This window comes from Trachemys scripta, chromosome 1 (assembly GCF_013100865.1).
Source record: "Trachemys scripta elegans isolate TJP31775 chromosome 1, CAS_Tse_1.0, whole genome shotgun sequence".
NCBI lineage: Eukaryota > Metazoa > Chordata > Testudines > Emydidae > Trachemys > Trachemys scripta.
Window position 1 is genome coordinate 138073146 of NC_048298.1, and position 16647 is coordinate 138089792.

At 44.1% G+C, this 16647-nt stretch overlaps 1 protein-coding gene across 1 annotated transcript in view; it reads left to right on the forward strand.

The window, feature by feature from the left end:
- EPHA1 (EPH receptor A1) overlaps positions 1-16647 on the forward strand; it is a 74911-nt gene that overhangs the window by 19230 nt on the left and 39034 nt on the right. Inside the window, exon 3 of the mRNA XM_034766227.1 lies at positions 16135-16410. Coding sequence (XP_034622118.1) covers positions 16135-16410 — 276 coding nt within the window. The remainder of the gene's footprint in view (positions 1-16134; positions 16411-16647) is intronic.

Here is a 16647-nt window from a genome sequence, read left to right on the forward strand (position 1 = left end):
TCCTGATTTGCCATCGACCCTCCTCCTTTCAGTGCTGGGAGCTAGCCAACCAAAACACCCCACTGAGTGTTAGTAAGGGGGCAACAGTCCCCTTACATAAAGGGAAATCATGTCTCACCAATCTATTAGAATTCTTTGAGGGGATAAACAAACATGGACAAGGGTGAACCAGTGGATATAATGCATTTGGACTTTCAGAAAGTCTTTGAAAGGTCTCTAATCAAGGGCTCTTAAGCAAAGTAAGCTGTCATGGGATAACAGGGAAGGTCCTCTCATGGATTAGTAACTGGTTAAAAGACAGAAAACAAAGGGTAGGAATAAATGGTCAATATTCAGAATGGAGAGAGGTAAATAGCGGTGTGTGTACTGGGGCCAGTGCTGTGCAACATACTCATAAATGATCTGAAAAAAGGGATAAACAATGAGATGGCAATATTTGCAGATGATACAAAATTACTTAGGATATTTAAGTTTAAAACAGAGTTAAAAAGGGATCTCACAAAATTTGGGTGAATGGGCAACAAAATGGCAGATGAAATTCAATGTTGATATATGAAGTAATGCACATTAGAAAACATAATCTCAAAATGATGGGCTCTAAATTAGCTGTTACCACTCAAGGAAGAGATCTTGGAGTTATTGTGGATAGTTCTCTGAAAACATTTTCTCAACGTTCAGCGGCAGTCAAAAAAGCTAACTGAATGTTAGGAACCATTAACAAAGGGGTAGAAAATAAGACAGAAAATATCATAATGCCACTATATAAATCCATGGTATGCCCACACCTTGAATACTGTGTGCAGTGCTGGTCACCCCATCTTTAAAAAGATATATTAAAATTGGAAAAGGTACAGAGAAGGGCAACAAAAATGATGAAGGTAGGGAACAGCTTCTGTATGAGCAGAGAATAAAAAACTGGGACTTTTCAGTTTGGAAAAGAGACAACTAAGAGGGGATATGACAAAGTCTATAAAATCATGAATGGTGTGGAGAAAGTGAATAAGGAAGTGTTATTTACATTTTCACATAACACAAGAACCAGGGGTCACCCGATGAAATTAATAGGCAGTGGGTTAAAATAAGCAAAAGGAAGTAATTATTCACACAACGCAGTTAACCTGTGGAACTTGTTGCCAAGGGATGTTGTGAAGGTCAAAACTATAGCAGGGTTCAAAACAAGACTTAAATAAGTTCATGTAGGACAGGTCCATCAATGACTATTAGCCAAGATGGTCAGGGATGTAATCCCATGCTTTGGGTGTCCCTAGCCTCTGATTGCTAGAAGCTGGAAGCGGATGACAGGGGATGGATCACTTGATGATTGCCTGTTTTGTTCATACTCTCTGAAGCATTGGCATTGGCCACTGTTGGAAAACAAGATACTGAGCTATATGGATCATTGGTCTGACTCAGTATGGTTGTTCTTATGTTCTTGAAACGAACAGTTCATGAACAATTCAGTTTGAAAGCTATTCCTCCAAAATATTGGAAATAACAAACATATTCCAAGCAAATCAGGATCAGTTCAGAAAATTCATGAACAAAAATGGCTAGGTTAACAATGAATAGCTTAAGCAGCTTGATTAATAGCTAAAGGACTGGAAGGAGGATCAGGATTTGGTGGTTATTGATGTTCTCAAATGCAGGATCTCCCATTCCAAAACTGTATTTGTGTGAATGTGCTCAGCTTATGTGTAAGACACAGGGTTGGAGTTCGGATGGGGACAGTGTTGGTGTATTGGCCACCCCACACACGTTCAGAGTCTCTGCTTGAGCTGATTTGAGTTTCCTCTGGCAGTGGTTTTAGGAGTTGCTGAGACTGTTTATTCCGGGTGACGTGATTATCCATCCTGGTGATTGTTCTGGATTAGCTCAAGACCTCATGGCCATCTTGGATGTTACTGACTTGGGGCATATAGCTAGACATACATGGATTAGAGAGGAGAAGAGGGGTAGAATTATACTCTTGTCATGGACTAGCTATTACCCTCTTTTTCATGGTCAAGGGCTCACTTCTCCCACTGAAGTGATGGAACCTATTATACTGATCTTATCTCAGAAGTTAATGAAGCCAGGTTGTTTTTGGATGACTTTGAGGATGAATTCTGACACACCTCTCTTTTGATGGCCTGGTCAGAGCATAATTTTGTGTCCTTCGCTGTTGATACAATGACACATAAAAAGCCCTCTCACCCTCTTTTGTCCTTTGAGGTAATTTTGATGGGAGAATGGGCTGCCACAAGTGACTTAGGAGGGGTGATGGTTAGAGAACCTTGTGGTGAAACTGTGGCCCAAGCTAAGTTGACTTGTTGCATAAAAAATGTTTGAAAGCTAACATCTATACATTTTCAGTTTACTTTGTGGATAAGGTCACTTAGGTTTAGAGAGAAGATTGTCTGTGGGAACAGAACTGTACCTTTTTCAGTTATTGAGTTTTGACCACAATGGGCAAAAAGGTGTGGCTTTTTTTCTTCAGTCAAGTTGTTTAATGTGATTGAAAAGCACTCAGTACTTGACAAGTTTCAAAGCTCAGTACTTGACTTCAAGATGTGATGTTAGCATGTGCTAGCTAACTTGCAAACTAATGCATTTAAAAATATCTAATATAGACATTGTTTCCTTTAACACATGCAAAATTCATGTTAAAGCTTAGTGGGCAAGCTAAGCTTTAACTTACATGGGCAGTGTCTTCTCTACAGTAGACTTCTAAAGGGTGTGTGTGGTAGCTAGTATGCTGTCAAACCTTATATCTTAGACCTTGCCTAGACTAAGTCACAGGTAAAAATGTACGAAGGTATGTACAGATTGGCATGCGATACTTGAACTGACATACTTCAAGAATGACTGAATTGATCCAATCATGTACTGTGTTATCTGTTATGAATTCATCTGGAATCCTAAAAGTAAGCAAACTGATTTACAACACATTTATTATCCTGCTACTTGGTGTGTTGTAGAATAACAATTTTAAAAACAACAGTAATCTTTTTCTTTAACACAAATAGATTTACATCAACTTTGGATCAAAGGTTATGGTTTTTCTTTCAAAAGTTTACAACTGAACATTGACTTAATTCAGCTTTGAAACTTTACTATGCAGAAGAAAAGTGCTGCTTTTAACCATCTTAATATAAGTGAAACAAGCACAGAAACAGTTTCCTTACTTTGTCAAAGCTTTTTTTAAACTTTCCCTTTATTTTTTTAGTAGTTTACGTTTAACACAGTACCGTGCTCTATTTGGTTTTTTTTTTTTTTTTTTTTTTGCACTTTGCTGCTGCTGCCTGGATGTGTACTTCCAGTTCCAAATAAGGTGTGTGTTTGACCGGTCAGGTTGTAACTCTGGTGTTCATAACTCTGAGGTTCTACTATAGTTTCATTTTGACACCCGGTAATAAGGGTGTGCACCTCATCCCAGTCACGTGAACCCGGTCAGAGTCACAAAATGGTGAGCAAGTCAGTATCGCTCATTCCAGCCGTTACTGTTGTGAAAAGTTATGGCTTGATGCAGGAATTACTGTGTGAGGTCAGACTTGATGATCACCATGGTCCCTCCTGGCCTTGGAATCTATGAATAGGACAAATTCAGCAGTAGACAGAATTGTCAGATTTTCTTTGCCGCTGTTAGTCTGGTGTTCAATCCCAGGCATTGCATAGGCACTGCGTTGGTCAATTATTTTCTTCTGGTGGTAGGCGAAGATCAAGGAACCATGACCTGTCAGCAGCCTTTGATACCATTGACCAAGAGGTATTGTTTACATGCCTGCTGACCTTGGCAAGGGTAGACAGTGTCCCTCTAGAAGTGAGTCAATCCTTCCCTTTCTGAGAGGTCCCAAAGGGTAGTGTTAACTGATTGCTTGTCTGCCTTGAGGGTACTCTCAAGCAGGATATCGGAGGGCTGTATAATCACTCCTGCTCAACAGGTAGACACTGTTATTATGGGAGATAGGGAGGCAGTGTGGGCTGTGCTGCCTTCCCTATGCAACTAAATACTAGCTCTGTGCCTATTTCATCATACCTAGACAGTGCAATTAATCAGCTTTCTCAGTATCTTCCTGAAATAAGGTCTTGCTGAGACCAGGACAGTTGAAGCTCATTCCAGATAAGACTGAGATAATATTGATAGATAGCAGGGGAAATAACCTGTGGAAAATCTATACCTAATATTTGTCTGTCCCCCAGCTGATGAGTCTGTCTCCATGTGGCTCTGTGTGGAAGGACTAGCTCAAGGGGTATGTGTAGGTGTGGGGTTCACTAAGAAGTCCTGGGTGGGGTTGCCTCCTGTGACTCCACTTGCTGTTAATGTATGGGGCTTGTCAGGTTGTCAGCTCCTTCATCTGGACAAAGTTTGCAAGGAAGTTACAAAACCTGAGATAAAACACTGGCAGGTTTTTGTTTGACTTGCAAAATCAATGGCAACCAGCTGTGGAAATAGGAACACTTCTGCCTTCTCACTCTTCCACTCCTGCTGCTGCTCATCTGCATCAAGTGGGGGAATGCCAATGTTCTTCCTCATAATAAATATTCAGCTCAGTGAAAAATAAACTTCTTTTGCTGTGGGCTGGGGAGGCAAGAGAGGAGAATTCTCTCTACACTAAGGTACTCACTTGAGGATTGACAGAAGCATGAGTTGGGAGTGGATGAAAGGGTCATAACTTGAGTTCTCTCTGGTAAATTGGTAATTATTGTGTCCTGGGCTAACTAACTTTGGAGGTGAACTTAGTAGCCCAGGATACAGTCGTTACCCCATAAACAAGAAGCACTCAAGTTATCAGCTAATTAAGCCATTGCTATGAAGAAGAGAGCTGCAATGGCACTCCTTCAAGGATACTGTGTTTCACCATTGGCACAGAATTTCAGTAGTTAATCCTGTACTAAAAATGAGATGCCAATGTTGTCTAGCAACTTCTGAGAGGTGATTAACCCCTTTATGGATGTTCGTGCAACATGCTTCTTGCTAGTGCTCTGTAAAGGCATGTTTCACTAAACTTCCCTTATAACCAGATTCCTCTGTCTTCTCCTGCTCTGTATTCTTCCAAGTGCTTTCTTTCTTTTATAATTGCTGACAATGTGCTTGACCCTGTATGAGACACACCATGGAAACCCTTTGTCCTGAAGAATTTGCTTCTTTTGAGTCTGTGTTTGATAGGCTGTAAGTGAACTATTATGTAGTACATGTGTGGAATTTCATTATTCCACATGCTGCACCCAGTACCACTCCAACAGGAGAGGTATCATAAACTAAAATTACAGGCAAAGTGGAGGTAAAATGCTCTAACACATGGGCACACAACACTTTCCATGTTCCGCTTTGGCCACAGGAATACCAGATCTCAGGATGTACACTTTGTATTGAGTCAGTCATGTTGTACCAGAGCAGCCACATCTGAAAATGAGTTTTCCATAATAGCTTACAAATGCTAGGAAAGTCACAGCTGGCTAACTATAGATACTACTCATAGCTTCAGGGTAGGGTTAATTCCTTCAGCGTTGAACCTGTTTCTGACATAGGCTACACTATTCTCAATCAACCCTTAAATCTGTTTGAGACTATCCTAAGTACTTGATTTTCTTTGCTATCAATGCATTGTCTTGCAGTCTATATAGTATTACTTCCAGGCTTCCATCTTACCGCCATAACGAGAACACCAGCTGCTTTCAGATCTCTGGTCCATAGTAAAGGTATAAACAGCTAATGCACTAGTTACACCATAGGGTGACCTTTTTGTTTAACTTGCACTGGTCACTGTGGTGACTAAGTCCATTAGAGACCTTTCCCATTACCAAATGGAAAAATATCCTCTTGCTCCTAGTCTAGATGATGAAAAAAGCAAGAGTGAACAAATGCCTCTTGGATGCTGATCCACAAAGGTACTCAGAGTTAGGTCCTAAATCTAGGGTTAGGTGCCTAAGACCCACTTTTAGGCTCCACTGTGATCTGCTGAACCAGTAGGCCCCTAAACTCACTTGGCACCTAACTTTTCAGGGTAAAAGTTCCCCTGGCACCTAAGTTTTTGCCTCTGGGCATGTGCAATGCTGCCTCACTTTAGCCGTCTGAACGCCTATTTCCCCTCTGATCCCCAGAGCAATCCATGAACCAGGGGAAAACATGCCTATCTTGCGTACGAGGTCTGTTCTGATGAGAGGCCACCTACTGGCTCAGGTCCCATTCAAAATTCACCAGCAGGAGGCATTGCTGCCCACTTTATAGTTTTTATTCCAGAGGTTAGAGCACTCACCTGGGATGTGGGAGGTCTGGATTCAATTCCTCCCTCTGCCTGAGGGGGAGAGAGGATTTGAAACATGGGTCTCCTACCTTTGAGACAAGTGCTTTAACCACTGAGCTATGGGATATTCTGATATGGGGTTTCCTCGATCTCTTCTGTTAAAGCAGTTCCACCATGGTTAAATAATTAAAGTATGATTAGAGAAGGGGGAATGAACACCGGGTCTCCCACCTCCCAGGTGGGTGCCCTAACCACTGGACCTCAGAGTCACAGTGTCTCTCTCACCCGGTGACTGTTTCACTGTGGATAATTACTATTAAGTCAAAAAAAGCTGTGTAAATGTTGCTTAGACATTGTGGCTCAGGCTGGAGCTCAGGCTCTGAAGCCACCAAGGCACATAGTGGGATATGTAAACAAGGCTCTTTCTCCTCTCTGAGGTGTGTTGTGTTTTTTTGATGGGGATGGGGGATTGATCTTTGCCTGCTAAGTAGGCCAAAGTGGATCTATGTTGCAGGGGTGGATGCGTGTGTGTGTGAGAGAGACAGAGATCATGTGGGAAGGTTGGGGGTGGTGAGGACCATTGTAGGTCAAAGTAAAGATGATCTGAGAGAACTCATACTTGTCATGACAACTAGTTGGGCTTGGGCTATGACCTATTAGATAAGTTATCAATTTCATATAGACCTCTCCCTAAGCAGTTAACAGTGTTGAGTACATTATCAAGTCTTGTAGAAATTTGGTTTCTCAATCCTATTTTTGCCAAATAGAACAGAGCCTTTGCTTTAGAATCATAGAACCATAGAATATCAGGGTTGGAAGGGACCTCAGGAGGTCATCTAGTCCAACTCCCTGCTCAAAGCAGGACCAATTCCCAACTAAATCATCCCAGCCAGGGCTTTGTCAAGCCTGACCTTAAAAACCTTTAAGGAAAGAGATTCCACCACCTCCCTAGGTAACCCATTCCAGTGCTTCACCACCCTCCTAGTGACATTTTTTCCCCCTAATATCCAACCTAAACCTCCCCCACTTCAATTTGAGACCATTACTCCTTGTTCTGTCATCTGCTACCACTGAGAACAGTCTAGATCCATCCTCTTTGGAACCCCCTTTCAGGTAGTTGAAAGCAGCTATCAAATCCCCTCTCATTCTTCTCTTCTGCAGACTAAACAATCCCAGTTCCCTCAGCCTCTCCTCATAAGTCATGTGTTTCAGCCACGTAATCATTTTTGTTGCCCTCCGCTGGACTCTTTCCAATTTTTCCACATCCTTCTTGTAGTGTGGGGCCCAAAACTGGACACAGTACTGAAGATGAGGCCTCACCAATGTCGAATAGAGGGGAATGATCACGTCCCTCGATCTGCTGGCAATCTTATTTGCCTACTTATACAGCCCAAAATGCCATTAGCCTTCTTGGCAACAAGGGCACACTGTTGACTCATATCCAGCTTCTCGTCCACTGTAACCCCTAGGTCCTTTTCTGCAGAACTGCTTCCTAGCCATTCGGTCCCTAGTCTGTAACAGTGAATGGGATTCTTCCATCCTAAGTGCAGGACTCTGCACTTGTCCTTGTTGAACCTCATCAAGTTTCTTTTGGCCCAATCCTCTAATTTGTCTAGGTCCCTCTGTATCCTATCCCTACTCTCCAGCGTATCTACCACTCCTCCCAGTTTAGTGTCATCTGCAAATTTGCTGAGAGTGCAGTCCACGCCATCCTCCAGATCATTAATGAAGATATTGAACAAAACCGGCCCCAGGACCGACCCCTGGGGCACTCCGCTTGAAACAGGCTGCCAACTAGACATGGAGCCACTGATCACTACCCGTTGAGCCTGACGATCTAGCCAGCTTTCTATCCACCTTATAGTCCATTCATCCAGCCCATACTTCTTTAACTTGCTGGCAAGAATACTGTGGGAGACCATAACAAAAGCTTTGCTAAAGTCAAGGAATAATACATCCACTGCTTTCCCCTCATCCACAGAACCAGTTATCTCATCATAGAAGGCAATTAGGTTAGTCAGGCATCACTTGCCCTTGGTGAATCCATGCTGACTGTTCCTGATCACTTTCCTCTCCTCTAAGTGCTTCAGAATTGATTCCTTGAGGACCTGCTCCATGATTTTTCCAGGGACTGAGGTGAGGCTGACTGGCCTGTAGTTCCCCGGATCCTCCTTCTTCCCTTTTTTAAAGATGGGCACTACATTAGCCTTTTTCCTGTCATCCGGGACCTTCCCCGATCCTTTGCCTCTTTCCGGTGCTTAATTTATAATGAAAGAAGTGTTGTGGCTCAAGCAATTTTTTTACATTCATAACTGATGCAGCAAGCCCAATGGTACCGGGTCTAATTAAGCACTGCCTCTTTCTAAGATTGTTTGTTTATATCTTTACGTGACCCTAGAGCTCAGGACGCAATTTACATTTTCTGCACATACCGTTTTGCAAATTTTTTAAAACGTCAACAAAATTTCCAGTGTCTGTTTCCATTTGGATGTTTATGCCTTTGTGGGCACCGCCCAGGTATGATTTTTTTTACACAGTCTGTACAACTTATGCTTATGTAGTTCCCATACCAGTTTTTCTCCCCCCGTCTCCAGAGGTCATGTTGTAGGCTCTTGGGAATGTAGAGAACTGGCAGAAAGCAAACTATCTAACTTCTCTTGGAATATTGTGGGCTGCAGAGCTTGAGAATAGTGCCCTAAATTCCCCTTAATGGCGTTGCACCACTCTGGCCCTGTATCTGGGCCATGACCTGCTGACTCCCATGTTTTGAAGGGTGATCCTAATTCCACATCCATTCTTGATCTGTAACAGTGAATGGGATTCTTCCATCCTATTGAACATATCCAATTCTAGAATGTCTTTAAACCTGAATATATCCAGTGCTAATCCTCAGTCAGTGAAAACAAAGGGCTGATCTCTTTACAAGTCTTGCTTTCTGTCTCCATGTTGCACTATGATCAGAATTTTCAGTATGCCTGTGTAGAGCAGCATTATGCAGTTCATAGATACTAAGGCCAGAAGGGACCTCTGTCATCATCTAGTTCAGTAGTTCTCAAACTTTTGTACTGGTGACCCCTTTCACATAGCAAGCCTCTGAGTGAAACCCCCCTTATAAATTAAAAACACTTTTGTATATATTTAACACCATTATAAATGCTGGATGCAAACCAGGAGGGGTCCTGACCCCCAGTTTGAGAACTCCTGATCTAGTTTGACTGCCTGTATAACACAGGCCATAGGACTTCCCTGAATTAATTCCTCTCTGAACTAGGCTAGAGCTATATTTTTTTAGAAAAACATCCAATCTCAATTTAAAAATTGCCAGTGATCAAAGTTAAATCATTAAATGCTGTGTCTAAGGCTCTCCCAATTATTCGCAATGGCCAGAGTTCAGATCCAAGACCAGTCTTCTCCAAAGGTTGCCTTTACTGAGTTGCTGCTCAGCTCACTACTAATAATCCCCTGAACAAATTCTCCTGACATAAAATCACACTTGCCCAGGGAAGCCCAAGCCTATTCCGTTTTCTCTAAATTAGACAGCTTTGCTGCCCCCGGCTGTCTATGGACACTAGTGGTACTTTTGCTAAGATAGCTATCTTAAGAGATATTCATTCACTTAGCACTCTGATGGTAACATTAAACCTGGTTTATCCTGGATTTGTCCTTTAGCTGACCAAATGCCTTTGGGCACAACAATGACAAGAACTTGGCTCTCTTTCTGCATTATTCTTAAGTTATTTAGCCAAGACTTGCTTAATTAGGAGTCTAAAATTAGGTGCCTAAATAAGAGGGCTGATATTTCAAAAGTATGGAGTACCCAATCACTCCTTTTGATCCCAGGTGGAGTGGGTAAGGTGCTTAGCCCTCTTTGAAAACCAGGTCCCTAATGTTAGGATCCTGTCTTGAAAATCTTTGCCCTGCTTCTAAAAACTCTTAGATGCTTCTTATGAGCTCTAATGCTCTCTGTAGGATCACAAAAGCATGATCCAGACTCACTGCTAAAATGGTCCTTTCTCTGTTTTTCCCTCTCTTCCTAAAGCAACATCAATTCTTTTCCTCATTGCCAACCTATGGTGATTGGAGCAATGGTAAAGAGTGTGGAGATGAAATGGAAAGATAACGACTGTATTAGAGGAGATTAATTCAATACCACCAGCAGGCAAGCTGGAAGGGCAGGTAGTTTAGAGTGATTGAGCCAAATTTCACCCACACAATTCTGCAAGGACATTGAATTAATAAGCATTGCATCAGAGGCATAAACTCTGATTGGCTGCTGATGTTCCAAGGACATGACACTGCTGCCTAGCAACTGGTGAGCTAATTAACCCTTTAATTAATGTTGCATACTTCACAGTTCGCTGAATTTAAAAGTTGAACTGATTAATGGGGAAAATTGTGGGTGTTAATAGGTGATGGCTTCATTCTGCTTTGCTTTATCCATTTGGTCTAACTTGTGTAGGGTCTGTTGCCAGTCTCATTGTTATTTGTTTGCAGGGTGGGAGGACTTGGTAGTTTTGTCCAGAACTTTGGGTAAAATTTTCAAAAGCACCTAAGGGCCTAAGTCACATTTGAAACTGTTCCCTTTTGTGTACACCGACATTTGGACTACAACGGAAAGCTTTGGAATTTCCCAAGCATATTTGTCGCTGAAGCCCCCCCAGCATCTTCCACAGGACTGCCATCCAGTCCATGGGAGTCTTTATACAGATCTCATTTTAGCTGAATGCTGTCTGTAGCTAGACTGTGGCCTTTCTGCACCTATCCTTGTAACTAACTTCCTGTACTTTAGAACATATTAGGGTTACCATATTTCCACAATCAAAAAAGGGGACACTGGGGGGGGGGATCCCCACTCTAGCCCCGGCCCCCGCCCTGCCCCGCCACCATCCACTCCCTCCCACTTCCCACCCCCTGACTGCCCCCCTCAGAATCCCTCACCCCCTATCTAAGCCTCCCTGCTCCTTGTCCCCTGACTGCCCCCTCCTGGGACCCCTGCTCCTAACTGCCCTCCAGAACCCCACCCCCTACCTAAGCCTCCCTGTTCCTTGTCCCCTAACTGCCCCTTCCTGAGCCCCCCCCCAATTGCCCCCCTAGGACCCTACCCTCTACCTGTACCCTGACTGCCCAAAACCTTATCCACACCCCTAGACAGACCCCCCCACAAACTCCCAACCCATCCAACCCTGCTCCCTGTCTCTTGACTGCCCCCTCCAGAACCTCCCTGCCCCTTCTCCGACCCCCTGGCCCCCTTACCGTGCCACTCAGAGTGCTGCGGAGCGGCGCACTGGGCAGCAGGGGAGGGTGAGCAGGGGGAGAAGCTCCAGACTGCTGGAGGCCGATGTGAACCGCTGGCCAGGGGGAGGGATGGAGGGAGAGAGAGGAGGGGAGTGATTTCAAGCTGCAGGGGAGAGGAGGGGGAAGTGGAGGAGGGGCTCTGGCTGCCAGAGTCCCGTGCGAGTGGCAGGATCTGGCCGGCTGCCCTGTCAGCCGCACGCGCTCTGCATGGGGCGGGGGAAGTCCGGACATTTACAAATTCCCCCCGGACGCTATTTTTAACTCAAAAAAGCCGGACATGTCCGGGAGAATCCAGACAAATGGTAACCCTAGAACATATCTTTTCGAACCTTTCCAGCCACTGCCATACTTCCCTTCCCTCAAACATGTATGCAAAATCACTAAAATCACCTTATGGTACTCATCTGAAATGCTGTACTTAAATACCTTGTCTGAGGCAAACAGTGCAGCCCAGCTGCTGGGCCTCATATTCAGAGATTCCTAGGCTAGTAGAGACCATTGTGATCATCTACTCTGACCTCCTTTATAAACATACTCATGTATTTCCCAACAGACACATGCAGGCATACAGCCATACTGTATACAGAAAACCTTCCAAAAGCCTGTTTCAGTGTAATGAACTTGAAAAATACATCACAACATTCCCATGTCTCCCATCCACCCACCCATCCCTATCCTCTACCTAATCATGTCTCCTGAGTTAAGTTCAAATCTATACCATTCTCGGTGTGTTTGCCTCAAATTGTGTATGACATTATAGTTATTGCCTCTTCCTTGGCTTTGCTGTTTCTCTTTATTCCTCGTTTTCTCTCACCTTCAAAATATTCCAGCCTCAGTTTCTTCAGTCTCTTTCAGTGTCAGGTTTGCAGTTAATTAACCTTTATGGTCTTCCTCTTCCCCCACCCCCACTACCTTGATCCCTCAACCTACTTTTCATCCATTGTTAGTCTCTGTACTGCTAAAACACACCTCTGTGGTACCCGTGGTTGCTCCTGGGCCTCTGTGGCAGGGAACATGACTAGTTTGTGCCAGTGAGAAACAGTCACTATGACAAACTCTCAGCCCTAGTGATTGGTTGATTCCTGGTAAATTCCCACACAAACAGCAGCAGCTTGCTGAACACTTCACAGACAAGGGACATAACAGTGAAATCCTTGCTGATCTTAAACACAAAAAAAGAAGCTTACAAGAAGTGGAAGATTGGACAAATGGCCAGGGAGGAGTATAAAATTATTGCTCAGGCATGCAGGAGTGAAATCAGGAAGGCCAAATCACAATTGTAATTGCAGCTAGCAAGGGATGTTAAAAGTAACAAGAAGGGTTTCTACGGGTATGTTAGCAACAAGAAGAAAGTCAGGGAAAGTGTGGGCCCCTTACTGAACGAGGGAGGCAACCTAGTGACAGAGGATGTGGAAAAAGCTAATGTACTCAATGCTTTTTTTGCCTCTGTCTTCATGAACAAGGTCACCACCCAGACTACTGCACTGGGCAGCACAATATGGGGAGGAGGTGACCAGCCCTCTGTGGAGAAAGAAGTGGTTCAGGAGTATTTAGAAAAGCTGGACGAGCACAAGTCCATGGGCCGGATGCGCTGCATCCAAGGGTGCTAAAGGAGTCGGCGGATGTGATTGCAGAGGCATTGGCCATTATCTTTGAAAACTCATGGTGATCCGGGGAAGTCCTGGATGACTGGAAAAAGGCTAATGTCATGCCCATCTTTTAAAAAGGGAAGAAGGAGGATCCAGGGAACTACAGGCCAGTCGGCCTCACCTCATTCCCTGGAAAAATCATGGAGCAGGTCCTCAAGGAATCAATTTTGAAGCACTTAAAGGAGAGGAAAGTGATCAGGAACAGTCAGCATGGATTCACCAAGGGCAAATGATGCCTGACTAACCTAATTGCCATCCTCTTTGGAATCCCATTTCAGGTAGTTGAAAGCAGCTATCAAATCCCCCCTCATTCTTCTCTTCTGCAAACTAAATCCCGGTTCCCTCAACCTCTCCTCAAAAGTCTCGTGCTCCAGCGCCCTAATCATGGATTAGAGGATGGATCTAGGCTGTTCTCAGTGGTACCAGATGACAGAACAAGGAGCAATGGTCTCAAGTTGCAGTGGGGGAGGTTTAGGTTGGATATTAGGAAAGGGGGAGGTTTAGGTTGGATATTAGGAAAAACTTTTTCTCTAGGAGGGTGGTGAAGCACTGGAATGGGTTACCTAGGGAGGTGGTGGAATCTCCTTCCTTAGAGGTTTTTAAGGCCCAGCTTGACAAAGCCCTGGCTGGGATGATTTAGTTGGGGATTAGTCCTACTTTGAGCAGGAGGTTGGACTAGATGACCTCCTGAGGTTCCTTCCAACCCTGATATTCTATGATTCTCTGATTCTATAAACAGGACTAAGGGCAAGTCTACACTTAAAGCTCTGCACTGATACAGCTGCACTGCTGTAGTGCTTTAATGAAGATGCTGTAAGTTGATCGGAGAGCTTCTCCCGTCGACATAGCTACCTCCTCTCAGGGAGGTGGATTAACTGTGTCCATGGGAGAAGCTCTCCTGCCGACATAGCGCTATCTGCACTGGAGGTTAGGTGGGGTATAAATGCATTGCTCAGGGGTGTGGATTTTTCATACACCTGAGCGATGTAGTTATACCGAGATAGGTCTGTAGTGTAGACCAGACCAAAGGAAGAAGCTACCCATCGCTGCTGCAGACTATCAGAATAAATAATGTATGATTTCCTGTGGAAAGGTGGCTTTCAAATAGGCAACATGATGCTGAATCTGAGCTTACTTCCACCAATGTAAATCAGAAATGATTCCCCTGAAATCAATGGAGTTACATCAGTGGAAATGATAGCCAAATCAGGTCCCTGGGTATAATGATGTTCAGGTTTCAGCAGCAGCAAAATCTTTGTCTTTCAGATAAGACTTTGCTGCAGGTAATATGTATCTGTTACCAAAGTATAACTTCCTCCTGAAGAAATAATGGTTGGCCAACCCTTCCTGTGCTGCCTGCTGTATGAAAACTGTCCCCAAACCATCTCTCTGTTATGGGGTCTCTTGTCTCTGCCTGTGTTTCCAGATGTTCATCAGGTAGATGCCATTGCAGCACCATGCTGGCTAAAAGGATTAAACATTACTCGTTTATGTAAGCAGTCTTCCAGTTTCCTTAAAAGAATTAAAACATATTTATGAAAAACAATAAGCAAGAGGAGAGTGTTTCTACAAGATGCAACTAAACACATTAGTCTAGATTGTCGCTGACAGATTTACACAATTAATAAACCATCCAATAAATCTTTTGCTTTCTTTTGCAGTATGGAAAACGCTTATTTACTTTAAAATTCCCCATGAGCTAGCTGCCAGCCCAGACGCTAACTGAATGGTGTGGCAGCTGTGTGTTTCCATGCATAAGGAGTAACCATATACTTTAAATAAATTATTTTAGACTAGGATTAAGAAAGAAAGCCCTGTGATTGCCCCCCGCCACAATGAGATTCTGTGACAGACCCATGTCCTCACCCACTCTATTCTCCAAGCTGCTATTGCCTTTGTAGAGGGGGGATACGCTGGAGTCTGATACCCCTTCAGGTGACACAATTTTCAGGGGCAGATGGGAGGCCCTAGCCATACTCACTACATACCCAAAGGTTTCAGTCAGGTTTGTACTTGGCACAGCTCAGCCGCTACCCATGCTGCCACAGCTACACTGCTAGTCATACTCATGCTAACTTATTGAGAGCTAGCATGAAGATGTGTACATAAGCAGGGGAATCACACTCCTAGCTTGTTGTGTAGACATAGCCAATACCCAATCTTGATTTACAAATTGCCAGTGATGGAGAATACACCACAGATGTATTCCAAATTATTCCAAAGGTAATTACCTTCATTGCTAAAATTTGGTGTTTTATTTTCTGTCTGAATTTGTCAAGCTTCAACTTCCAGACATTGGATCATGTTATACCTTTCTGTGCTCGATTGAAGAGTCCATTATCAAATATTTGTTCCCCATCTGTAGGTACTTTTAGACTGTGATCATCACTCATTAACCTTCTCTTTGTTTAGCTAAATAGACTCCAGGAGCTCAATCTATCACTAGAAGGCATACTGTTTAATCCTTTAATAATTCTCATGGCTCTTCTCTAAACCCTATCCAATTTATCCATATCCTTCTTGAACTGTGGACACCAGAACTGGACACAGCATTCCAGCAGTGGTTGCACCAGTGCCAAATACAGAGGTAATATAACCTCCCTACTCCTACTTGAGATTCCCCTGCTTATACATCCAAGGATCACATTAGCCCTTGTGGCCATAGCATTGCACCAGGAGCCCATGTTCAGGAGAAGTGGTGAGTCATTGTCAGCTAGAGCTGAGTCAGACCCAGATTGCAGATCATATTTATTGCTCCATGCTCACAGTGTTAAGGCAGGCTCAGAGCTCTGAACCAGAAGCAGATTGTTCAAGGCCTTGAGGTTAGTCAGGATCTGAGTCCCAAGTTTGCAGAGGCTTGGATCTTGTGGGCCTGTTTTATTGCATATTTAAGTGTCACATGTCTTTTCTCTGTATAACATGAGTTTGTTTGTGTGTGTTTTGTTTTCTTTTCCCCCTGGGAGCAGTGGAGCGAGGTGCAGCAGATGATAAACAGTACCCCCATCTATATGTACCAAGACTGCAGCGTGCTCTCGGAGGGCGACACTGATCACTGGCTCCGGACCAACTGGATCTACCGAGGTGAGGCAGCCTCCCGCATCTACGTGGAGCTAAAGTTCACTGTGCGTGACTGCAAGAGCTTCAAGGGAGCGGTAGTGACCTGCAAAGAGACCTTCAATCTTTACTACATGGAGTCAGAGCAGGATGTCGGCATCCAGTTCCGTCGCCCCCTGTTCACCAAGGTCAGTAGCAGTGGGGGTTGGGGATCCTTTTGATCCCTCCGCCTAGGGTTACCATATTTAAACATTAAAAAAAGAGGACATTCTATGGGGCCCTGGCCCTGCCCCTTCCCCCGGCCCCGCTCCTTCCCCGCCCCAACTTCGCCCCCTCCCCTGTGCGCCCCACATTCCCCCCCCTCCCTCCCAGCCACGCAAAACAGCTGCCACGCAAACCGTGAAGCCGGTAGCGCTCGGGCAGCT